Consider the following 12820-nt stretch of genomic DNA (forward strand, 5'->3'; position numbering starts at 1 on the left):
AGGAAGTGACCAGGAAAAACATGCATTACACTGGTGACACCAGTAAGAGAAAAAAATGAGAAACAGAATGCTGAGTATGTTTAAATGCAGATGTTCTCTGCAAACAAAGGCAGAAGAATGCAAGAGCTTATGGCATCCTGAGCAACTGAAAGAAAGATAATTATGAAGAAGTACCAATGAAGTAAGAAAATAACTGAAAAACACAGAAATTATGCAAAAAAATCTAAGGGGCAGAAGAGCAAACATCAGTTATAAATTTTGGGCGGGAATTTATTTAATGATAGCGTACTGGCATAGAAGGAGTCAAGAGAATGGCAGCATCACTAGACGCCACATATAATCACCTGAAGAGGAAACTGATAAAAAGTAAGCAAATTCAAGAGAAAAATGAGACATGGACATATTTACAGTTAGCTTGACCTGTATGGAAACAAGGAAAGTGTCTACAGAGAACACAGGAAAGAAATAATAATTTGCTGAAAGGTAGATGAGAAGCTTCTATGCCTAGCAAAACCCCAGAAAACAAAACCAGAAACAAAAGCAACCCTAACAACCAAAAGAACACCAAAATATCTAGTGTGTCTCCCCCTATGTCCCCAAAAAATCCCCATCAGCCCTAAAACTGAAGGCCATGGGGGAGGGAAAGAAAATGTTTTGTTATGTGAATTATTCCCCTTCAGGCTCTACAGAGCATACTGCTGATGCCAAAATAACCAGAAACAGGGAAGGTTTAACGAAAAAAAAAAATTAGAAAAGGCTAAGAACTTCAAATGAAAGTATTAATAAAGGATTAACTAAACAGAGGTTAAAAATACAAAGAAAACGCACTTGAGCAGACTGGGAGAAGAAGTGTTGTAATTCAGAAAGCAATGATGAAGAATGATAGAGACAAATGTTAGACTATAACTTTAAAAAACCTATGAAACAATGAAGCAATTTCATCAGGTCAATAAATGAAAGCAGCTAGTAAATAAAGAAGACTAATAACTTATACTATTTTTTTCCAAACTGACAATAAAAAGGTATCTTTCAGTGATGATATATATCTTAGTCCAAATATAGACTCAAATACGAAATTTTAATCTTACAGTTTATACTTCCATAGGAATTATATCCATGGAAAAAAAATGTTCCAATTTTCTTCTAGATCAAAGGTACTGGGTCTTAAAATTTTAAGTCACTGCATCAAACAATACATTTCAATAACATACCAACTTCTTTTATTGTCAAAAAATAGTACTAAGAATAGTTTCTCATCTGATTTGGTCTGCATTTGTTCTCCAATTTTCAGTACATCCAGAGGTGGCACTGGTATAGTAACACCATTGTGATGGCCAGCAACACGAGGCATCTTAGGGTCAATAATCTGTAAGAGAGAAGAAAGGATAGTTCCTCATATTTAAAATTGTGTAACTCATTTTAAGGCGGTATTACAAAGTAAGCTAACACAAAATAAATAATGAACTAAACAGCTACTGGATATAAACTGACTTTGTGTTACACACAACTTTCTGACATAAGCTGAATAGGCACAGAGGAGACCTAGTGGCATTTTTTGCCAGCATCAGTTCTTCTTAAAGTCCTATTTTAATTCCACTTAGTACAACCTTGAGACTGACAAGCAGGTTTTAGAGTGAAAAAGTCAAACCAGGATTTCTAAAAGCTCAAATTTTGGTGTTTGAAATTCATATACCTGAAAGAACCAACCCATGTTAAGCTGTAAGTATTTCTGTAAAACACATGCTCCATATCCAAACTCTGGAGCAAAAATTTATAAACAAAAGCAAAAAAAAAGGTGTAACTTTCAAATATCTTGCATATCAAATGTAATGATTCAGCAAAACATGCAGTTACAGTCACAGTCTTTCTAAACAAAACTTGAGGGAGAGAGGGAATATGCTACTAACATTAAACTAACCATTCTGATGGAAAAACTCCTTTGCAGGCAGCTCACAGCATTATGAAGAGCTTAGCTTCTACCCAAAGAAAGGTTTTTAATCCATGCCTGTTCCACCCATCTCCTACTCTACAAACTCCTGTTGTTTTTCCACCATCCACACTGGCACCAATCTTAATCCACAGTAACTGACTTCGGGAAATAAATGAATAGAATGCTAATACTGTGGGGAGCTTGCAGAAATCAGAAGAATTTTCTTCTCTTGACAGAGGTTTAACTCCTCAACTTGTCGCACTCTCAGAAACACCAATGCTGACATAAAGAAGGCAGCAGAAAAGGAACCATTTGGTCTTCTTCATCAGTTTAAATCTAGCGCTAACACCTTTCAAGAGACAATCATCAAATCATCAAATTTTCAGCATCTGACCCAAATGTATTTGAGTCCTATAATGTACCTCCAGAGGTTTTAACCTGACTCTGTATGATTACATTTCATATTGTCCTTAGCACACACATATCAAGTCATGACTCTCCAGACTCATACATAAATCAAGCCATTGTATGAACAGTTCATATAAACCCCAAAGGACTAAAGCCAAACACTTGGTCAATATTTTCTCTTCAACCTTTGATGTAAGTAGAACTGTGTCTGTTTCTCCTTTATTTACACACACACACACATATATATATATATATATATATCTCTTGTATTAACAACAGCTTTAAGCTTCCAGTATATCACTCACAATTGGCTGCAGTTTATTCCAGCCACTGAGTTTTTTGTTTCTTTAATGCATTACAGAATCAAGAGTATTTTTATACTCATTTTGCAACAGAAATAATAAATAATGTAGAAATGAAGACTACTGAGACAAGTATGCTGTTTTTAGCGGGGACAGAGACAATTTCTTTGCAGTAGGTACTATGGGGCTATGTTTTGGATTTGAGCTGAAAATGGCATTGACAATATCAAGATGCTTTTGTTAATGCTGAGCAATGCTTATACATAGTCAAGGCCTTTTTCCCTTCTCACACTGCCCCACCAATGAGGAGGCTGGGGGTGCACAAGGAGTTGGGAGGGGACATGGCCATGTCAGCCGATTCCAACTGACCTTAGGGATATTCCATCCCATATGGCATCATGCTCAGTATATAGAGCTGGGCGAAGGAGGAAGGTAGGGATGGCCAGTGTGATGGTATTTGTCTTCCCAAGCCAAATGTGATGAAGCCCTGTGTTCCTGGGGATGACTGAACACCTGCTGCCAATGGAAAGTGGTGAATGAATCTGCTTTGCTTGTGTGCACAGCTTTTGCTTTCATTATTATTTCCCTATTGTCATTATCTCAACCACAAATTTTCTCACTGTGACTCTTTCAACTCTCCTCCCGCCCACGGGGAGCAGGCGAGTGGCTGCAGGGGGTTCAGCTGCTGTCTGGGTTAAACCGTGACACAGGAGTACTGCACATCTCAAAGGGCAGGCAGTGTAGCAGAAGTTACTGATTTAAAATATGACACTGCAATAACATTACAAACTCAGTGCATGGTAAAGAGGGCAGAATAAGCCAACTTTTATTCAACCTGAATGGGAATTTACCAATTACCTTAAGTTTGCGCATGGTGTTTTTAGACCAGAAACAGTCACTACTGTAGTACTTCTGGGAATCTGGGCACTTACCAGAGCTGGGTAAGAGGGATATCCACTGCATTTGGCCCATACTACTTTTAGAGGCTCAAGAACAGATGTTGCAGCATCAGTTGAAATCCACATACTGCTATGCCCAACTTCTGAGAACAAAGAAATACAAAATTAAAATGTTCCAGAATGAAACCTCAGACAAATCTGCATTTCTTGGTTTCCTATCAATAGCTCATGATCCTTAGAATGCAAATACCAATAAAAACAAGGTAGTATTCATAAGAGCTCTTGACATGATATTACTACTTTATTCCAAGCCTACAGATAAAGAATAAGGGTTTAGATGCTTCTAGAAATAGTGGATCTTAAAACATCTAAGTTCTTAGGAAGTGTATGCCAAATTCCAATAATTCTTTCACTTTCAAAAAGCTCCAAAGAAAACATAAAATTATGGTACTTCAAATAACAGTTTCTTTTACAACTGCAATGACAATCCTGTCACAGAGGTGATGTTTTTCAAGATGCAAGTTAATGTACATATTTCCAAGTGTTGGATACCTAGATACTCACACTGAGATTAGCACCTGGTAATTTAACAATACTTCTCTGGTACACCTTTTTATTCTTATGCCTAAATTCTAACCTGCATTTTGATTTCTATTTATTTTTAACAAGTTTTCTTGGTTTCTCTGCCCTGCCCTTTCCGGCGGTCAAGTTCAAAAACATCAACAGGTTTCCAGGCAGCAGCACTAGTGTTTTATTTCTTCTCAAAAAGCAGGGTAATTAACAACTGAGTTTATGTTACTGTGCACTTCTACCAGAATGCTCAATTATCTTCTCCACTCCTCAGCGATGGACTGAAGCCTGAGACGAGCTTAAGCCTTTCAGTCAACCAAAACCACAACTGATCCCTTAGATACAGTAGTCCAGAGACTGAAGGCAGTGAGTTACACCCTAAAGAAGAACTTGGGGTGGTGATCAACGGGGGAAAAGTTATCCAAGTTCATATGCTGTAAAGGTCAGGCAGCACCTCTTGTATGGGGAAGCCTGGTACCAAGATATAGTTCAGGGGCTGCAGCTGCATTTTCAGCAGTCAGGCAATACTTACTCCTGAGAGAAAGTGCATTTCAAATGAGCATTGCTTATTTATAATGAAAGGTGGCATGCAGATACATGTTCTATCTCAACATTACAAAAACATACTAGGGAAAAAAGGTGATTTAAGACCATTTATAAGTAAAAATAGCAAGAGGAAAGTATTGTTTTGATCACATAACAAAAAATTAGTTCAATCATTCTGCACAGTAAGTTCTATTCCTCTGCTCTGTTAATAACAGTTTGTAAATTTCTAGCATGTCAGTTAGAAAGAGCCATGAGGGTTTCAATTAATTCGTCCTTCATTTACAGACTGCTTAAAAAAAATATGTATGTAGAACTACATCTCGTACATAAAAACAGTACAAGTCCTCTTCTTCAGGACAGCTAACAAGAAAGAGCTACAAAGAAAATGGTATTTTAATGATGAATAGGAAATCATACACAAGCTGATAGATGCATGCAGCCAGACTCAAAGACTTCTCAGGTGTATATTCAAGTAAGAGTCTTATAATTCTTCCTAGTCAGAATTTATTCCACATGGTAGTAAGGGGTTACTAACCTAGCACATGATTACTAATTTTGTTTTACAAGATCTGTAAAAGAAAATGTCATCTACTCTTTATTTCCTCAAGCAAGGAGAGAAAATTAATCAAAATACTATTTGTCAGTATACTACTTGTCAGATACTATTCTTTTAGACGTTTTTAGAGAGTCAAAAGCAGAACTCAGTAGTTTCTAGAAGGATATCAACAACACTCTCAGAAGACTTAATGTATTTAAGCAGTAAAAATAAGCATGTTAGAATCTGGCAAATAAATTAACAGAATTATACAGTACTACTAAGAATTCAATTATTTATAGTTACCAGCTGCAATTCTTGCTGCTTTGGCATAGTTTCCATTTTCAATGCATGATATCAGTTCACTTCGATCTTCCAGTGTGTGTCTCCGTATCAGGGCAGGTTTACCTTTACCACACTTCGGTAGACTGAAACTACAAAAGTATTAATATTAAAACATTACTTGATAATTAACATTGTTCACTATAAATCAACATTTTGAACAGGAATTTAAATTTCATTAGTAAAGAGTAAAATCAGTGGAGCAAGCTCTAAAAATATTTTGAGTAACAAATGCAAACAACATGAAAGCCAAAGCCCCGATTATTTTCATACACAGAATTGTGCGGTTATCAGCAAAGACAGTTCCACTGCCCAAACAGTTCTACTACATAGAAAACACAACTATTCTCTAATTTCTCACTACAAATTCCAGTCTTTCCATTGTGAAATGTCTCTACTCAAAATGGGAAAATTGTTCTCTGCACACTTGAGTTTTCTTCAAGAAATCTGAAAATAGAATCTTAACAATTTTACTGACAATTTGATCTAGAATATCACATTTAGAATAGATGCCATATTAAATTCTCTTTGTTTATGGAAGCCTGTTTGACATGACTGCGTTAACCATGCGCTTAACCTGAACACATGAATACTGTCCTCTTTTTCTGTGTAACAGATTTACCCTATACTCTCCTGTATGTCCCATCCTTATAGCCCAGGACTGGAGACAGCTACCTTTCACCCAGAGATTAGTGTTCTCTCAGAAAATGCACCATTGGTGATGGAGACATCAGTGGTGGCAGAAGTGTCTGTTGTGACAGTCCTGTCTTTAACAATAGACTCTATGGAGAGGAAGCCAAGACTGGTACAGAGTTCCTATCATCACTGTAGTACCTTCCCAGCAACCTACAGTTCCAAAGCTGTCAAACTACCTTTTCTGTGTACAAGACTCTGCTTTGTAAGTTGCTTCTCTCTTGCCCTCAGAAAAATGAACACATTTTTAGTGTTCTGGATTAGGAAGGTAGGATAGGAAGCCAAGATACTATATGCAAAAACATATCTGTATCTTTACAGAGCAAGAGAAGCACAGTCAGTTTAAAAATGTAACTGCCTGGATATGCAATAACCTGAATTCAACAGATGAATCCCAGCAATCCTGAAAAGTATCTCAGATCTGACAGAACTGAGAAAATTGAAACACGCTCTTTTTTCCAGAATTTATGCAATCCTCCAACACGGGTCACAAGCACTACAGAAAACGGATTTATCCAGTCTCAAATCTGTATTTTGTATTTACAGCTTTACCTTGAGTTACACAAGAGACTGTTACTAGATGAAATACTAGATTCTGATGCACAGCGGCGACGAGGTTCAACTTTTCTTCCTGGAGTATCATCTAATGCTCTCTCTTTACTTTCATCTCCAAAACCATTTGACAGACCTGCAGAATAATACAGGAAATAAACTGCGTCAAACTGGAAACCACACCATTTTCATTAACAACTTTCTGTATTCACACAATATATCATTATTGTTTTGTCCTTCGGGTGTGATGAAAAGGATCACAAATATTAACAAAATATGTAATTTCAAGGAAGTATCATAAATACAAAGTTCCTGTTGTCCAGATTTTAAAGACAGGATAGAGCTTCAGGTAAGGTACAAAAAAAAAAAAAGCAAGCAGAGAGTGCAATATGGGAAATACTAAATGGACTACCAAATCAGTCTTTGCAGTAATGTTTCCAACTATTAAAACAATCACTCTGCAAAAGCTAAGTAGAAAAAAGCCTCCTAAAAATAAAATGTTACAAATCAAGCAATTACCAAGTCAACAAAAGGCTTATTTGAATGCAATGCTGTAATCATTAAAATCTTTTCAAACACTCTAAGTAAAAACTGGTATGGGTTTATTCATGACACTATCTAATTCTTCCTGGTAGTATTTCCATTTTAGTAAATTCAGGCTGACTGACACAATGATGACTGTTTTCTGTCCCCAATAATCAACAATACACATGGTACTGTTTTTAATTAGCTTTCCCATAAGACATGTTTATATACATTGAAGGATATTATATTATAATTCCATAATTGTAATGAAAACATTAAAAAGGCTTTTATATCACAATCTACTTATTTGATGGGCTGTTGCCAATCTTGCTCTGGGTTTGCTATACAAACAGTTTAGTCCTTATTAAGCCATTTCTATACTTGATTAAAGAGGCAAATGAAAAGTTCTAAGATAGCATGCTGAACACTTTCCAGGATGTGTGGGAGTTTGTGTGGAGGTGTGGACATTAGGACTAACAAGGAAAGAATCCAACAGAGACTCTAGAATACAATCAGAAATGCACTCACTAAAAAAAGGCAAATGGTACCAGCCTGCAGTCAGCTACTGCAAACTGCAGCCTACAAAATTTTAAAAGAAATTCAATTCTGAGCATGATGCTTGCAACAGAAGAAAGAGCCACCCATCCCAGCCATCCTTACCACTACCAAAGGCTTGAAGGTTATCAGGATCATTGTACATTCAGACACAGTCAAACAAGGTGATGTAACTTCACATTCACCTCCAGAGCTTTGTACTATAAAACAATTGTGGCAGAACTCCCTTTACTAATTCTTCCAGTCTGTTTGTTACAAAGCCCTCTGCAAAGGAGGCTGATAACTAAGGAACTTGAGCTTAGCAAGTTACTTTGTACAATCCAGTAATTTTTCAAGCATTTCCATACAGTGACTTATGGGGTTTTCCCCTCCACCCCAGGAGACCTTTCATTTGGATTATTAACACAATTTTAGATTTTTAAGAGAAAAAGGAGCATATTTGTTCAAGGTTCTGGATTATTTACATATAAGCATTCTCTTTCATTGTCATTTAGTTTACATTGTAAATATTCATTCAAGAGTGCTTGTTTTGTAACTTCTATATTTGCCTTTGATTTCCCATAGCAGAAAAATGATAAAGGTAGCACTGTCCTGAGTGTCAAGCACACAACTATTAATCAGTGCTATTTATTGATCTTGTTCTCACTCTCAGCGAGTTGATAAAAATATCTGCAGATTAAGGAGGAATTGGGTCTAAGACTGTGCTGAAACAGAGTATGCTTTATGAAAAAGTGTATAGGGGAATTTAAGTTATCACAATACATTTTGCATGGCATTTGAAATGAAAAGCTAAAAAAACATTCTGCAAAGGACATCTCTTACGTCTGCAAAAAAATGGTTTTTTACTCTTCAATATCCTGTCAGACTTATCTTTTCAGTGAGGGATATAAACTGTTTTGTTTTCATCCTGCCACAAGCTGGAGACACATGACTCAAGTTATCACTCAGGCATCTAGCTAATGTGAAGCAGCTATCAGCAAAAACAAGTCAGACCATAGACTGAATTTTAAACAGGAAGACAGATCAAGTAATGATTGCTGCTAGAACAAGGGCACAGTTCAGGTTCCCAATGGACTGTGAAAGTGTAAAAAGAAGTACCTGTATTATAAGAACATGTGAAAAACATTTAACCATATATAAGCCAAATGTGACTTGGATGCTTATTTCTGCATACATTGGTTTTGTATGTACACGCACATCCAGGACAAAAGGGCTTCATATTTTTATTATTTCAATCAGTTTATGACTGTGCTGTCACCAAATGTATATTTCGGCACTCTCAGTCCCTGGCAATAGTGTTGTCTCATCATAAACAAGTCAGTACAAGGAAATATGTGGTTATGTTAAGGAGCCAGCTTTCAGCAATGCACTGGACAAAGTAACCACGTGATTGCTGAAGTTAGGAAACAAGGGATACAACAGAAACATTCAACTATAGCAATGGAGACAGCTCTCTGAAGTGGCAGTCCAGCCTTATTCTAGTTTAAATATAAACTCTGAGTTTAATGACTCATTTAATTCACTTCAGGTTACATAAAAGATGTTTTATCAATCTGTAGAATGGTTACTAACAGTGATGTCCTAGTTTCTGCTGGAATAGAGCAAATTTTGCTCTGAGTAGCTGATACAGTGATATATTTTGTTTTAGTGTAAGAATAATGTTGATAACACAGTGATGTTTGCATTGATGAGTAGTGCTGACAGTAAGTCAAGTACTTTTCAGTGTCTCATGCTCTGCCAGTGAGCAGGTGTATTTGCCTCCCAGCAAGAAGCTGGGAGGGAGCATGGCCAGGACAGCTGATCCGAACTGGTCAAATGGATATTCCACACCACAGAGTGCCACACACCATAGATAAACTGATGGGAGTTGGCTGGGAGGGGCTGATCATGGCTGGGGGACAGGGCTGGGCATTAGTTAGTGTGCGCTGTGCAACAGAGCATTGTGTGTCATTTGTTTCTCTTGGATTTTATTCCTTTTTTTATTATCACTATTGTATTTTACTTTGCTTCAATTATTAAATTGTTCTTATCTCAACCCAGAGGTTTTACCTTTTTCTGATTCTCATCCTCATCCCACTGTGGGGAGGGATGAGTGGGGAAGTGAAGAGTGGCCAGATGGTACTTGGTTGTCCACTGGAATTAAACTACAGTAAATGGCGAAAAAACCCCAAGACTCTTTTAACAAAAAAGGAATCTTAAAGTGCAAAATAATTTAGAGCTTCCCAGACATATTTCTGCCTTGCTTGTGGAAGTACAAAAATACAAAGAACATGCAAGCTATCTGCAGAAGTAATTTTCCTGAGCATCAAGCCCCAAATGACAGGAGCTTACACAATCCATGAGACTCCAGTTTACACAGTTCATGTTTCAGAAGTTATAAGGAATAGGCATTATTTTAAGGGAAAATCTCAAGGCTTATTTTAAACAAATCACTCTCGTATCTAGTCATAGATGAAGCAGCTCACAAGTGACCTTGTAACTTGCCAGAAAAAAGGAAGTGGTAAAATCTAAGTGCTTTATGGTAGTAGCACTGATGTGCAAAAATAGATCCAATACACTACACAATTTGGTTTCTGTTATATCATTACAACATTATTTTCTACCATGAATCATGAAACACTCAATGTCCTGTAGCTGCTAGAGTAAGTGAAATTAAAGATCTCCATTTGCTCTAAGGAACTTGCATTTTATTGAATCAGTAGATATAACTAAGAAGATCAAATAAAGAAAATCCATGAGATGTAACTCCTCCTGCTTGAAGCTTTCCAAAAGCTCATGATTTTTTTAGATCAAATGAGCTTTATCTACAGTCATGGAGTGAAATTTTATGTAACTTCTTACACATATTGCCACTGAATAACAATCCTCCTCTTCCCCCCAAAAGTCCTAAAGATCAAACTAAAAGCCTTTCATTAGTGGTTCATTTCCTTTACTTTTCACCTCTGTTCTTAAGTTTCTTCAAAAAAGCAGTCCACTCTCAGGAAGCAGAACTTAACTTTTTTGAATTAAAAAGGGAATTCTCAAACAATGAAGTCTGCTATCAATCTTATCTTAAATGCAGAGTTACTGCCATTTCTAATCTTCAGCTCAACTTCAATGTACATTGAAAATTTTCTGCCTTGTCAATCATAGCATAACACAATCATTTTGAAAAAAAAAAGAAGTGCTAACTAAGAAGAAAAAAAGTAAGGCAAAGATGATCAGCCTGATACTTTTCCACAGGTCTCTCACTGCACTGAAAACTGTATTTATCAGGCAAAGTTTTAACTTTTTCTCAACAATGCCAGTTTGTTCTTAAGCTGCAATTAAAACTTTCACTGACTACCTACACATCAAGCAAGTTAGAATCTTGTTGCCCATACTAAATTAAAGGAAGCAAGAAAAGGTAATTTCCAAAAGACAGCAGAAATTAGGAAAACATGGTAGAGGAACAAAGCTCAGTATAGTCCAAAGAGCAGCACAGCATGTCCATGAATGTACAAAATGCTGCCCCAGAATACAGAACTGTACATTTCAGACTGTAATCACATCTTACAGTTCTGCTGAAACAAAAAGAAGCAGGACTTGAACGAAATTATTCTAAAGGAATTAAAACTGTACTATGTGTGGCTTGATTCAAAACCAAGCACATCCAAATGTAAGATGAAGTGCTCTCCTAAAACTAGGACTGAAGGGCTAAGATTCAACCACAAAAAGAACTGTGAGCATTCAAAAAATGACTGCAAACAGTGCACCAGCACTTCTACAACACTATTTAGTCTTGTTTTCAGTAGTGACTTGTGCACTTACCCAGAACAAGTGATGTTATTCCTCATTAAAATATATATACAGTAGAGGAAAATGTGTATTTTATTTAAAAAAAAACCCACATTTTTTTTCTTGGTAGGTTTCACTTCTCCAAGGATGATGAGACTGCTTTTTTTGGGGGAAGGGAAGAGGATGGAGATGTAGCATTCTTAGCTAATCTGCTCTCACCAAACATGTTCTGGGAATAAGAATGCTGGAACTGGTAAAACTCTGAGATCAATCTGTGTCACATATACTACAACACATACAACTTTGTAACTTACGGAAATGGGGCAATATATTGAATGAAGAGCATAGTTTCATATATGACAAAGACTTCCTCCAAGAGTGTTCATTTCTATTTGTTTTTTGTTTTAAGGATGGCTGATGTCTCCAACATGATCCAAATTAATTACTTCAAATGTAATTGTCTTTCTGCGTTCCAAAATGATCATTTAATTGAACTCCATTCCATGTTGAGGATAACAGAAAATAATTAGGATCCAAAGAGATAAATACCCAGCATGATATTAGTTAATATGAGAACCTGGAAGACAGTGAAAAAGCCATTAAGTCACTCTGAAAGGAAACAGAGCTTTCAAATAAATAAGCCATCCTTACAGCAGTGTCCAGAGACCGTGAGAATGACACAAGTGTCCCATATATTCTATCACTAAAACCTAAGCTTTCTAAAGGGACAATCTAAGTAAGTTTCATTTTGATTCAGGCCTCTTTCTTGAAAAAGAAAATACTGAAAGTCATTGAAAACACAGAATACAACCTCCAAGTGCATGATATGTATCAAGGATACAGTTTAGAAATGTGTCTAAAAATATCTCCAGTAAGGGTAAGAAAGGGGATGCCACTGATTTAGGGGGATTTATATATATACAGATAAGCACACACAAGATAATGGAATACTAGAAGATAATAAATCACCAAAAGTTACTGTACACTTAAAAATGCAAACCTTGGAAACGGGAAGAAACAAGAAGGCATCCACCAAGATTTTATGTCAAAAGAGCCTAAGACCTTGAGAGTAACTCTTTAAATGTTACTTCAAACAGTAAATTCTAGAGTGCTGTACAAGAATTAAACACAATTCTTCTTTTCAGAATACACAGATGAATATCAGAGCACATCAAAGCTTCTAGTGCTTAAAACAGTCTTCAGCATA

General features: G+C 36.4%; 1 protein-coding gene across 13 annotated transcripts in view; it reads right to left on the reverse strand.

The window, feature by feature from the left end:
- The window catches only part of BRD1 (bromodomain containing 1), a 66270-nt gene that overhangs the window by 3419 nt on the left and 50031 nt on the right, over positions 1–12820 (reverse strand). For 8 of the 13 annotated variants that reach the window (XM_086886886.1, XM_086886889.1, XM_086886881.1 and 5 more), the window contains 4 exons: positions 6778–6913; positions 5497–5624; positions 3573–3682; positions 1212–1366 (listed from right to left, as the gene is read on the reverse strand). In XM_086886886.1, coding sequence (XP_086743012.1) covers positions 1212–1366; positions 3573–3682; positions 5497–5624; positions 6778–6913 — 529 coding nt within the window. Of the gene's footprint in view, positions 1–1211; positions 1367–3572; positions 3683–5496; positions 5625–6777; positions 6914–12004; positions 12191–12820 lie in introns of those variants that run through there. The other 5 variants (XM_086886890.1, XM_086886882.1, XM_086886887.1 and 2 more) reach the window with 2 other exon arrangements.

Source organism: Cyanistes caeruleus, chromosome 4 (assembly GCF_971803275.1).
Source record: "Cyanistes caeruleus chromosome 4, bCyaCae1.hap1.1, whole genome shotgun sequence".
Classification (NCBI taxonomy): Eukaryota; Metazoa; Chordata; class Aves; order Passeriformes; family Paridae; genus Cyanistes; species Cyanistes caeruleus.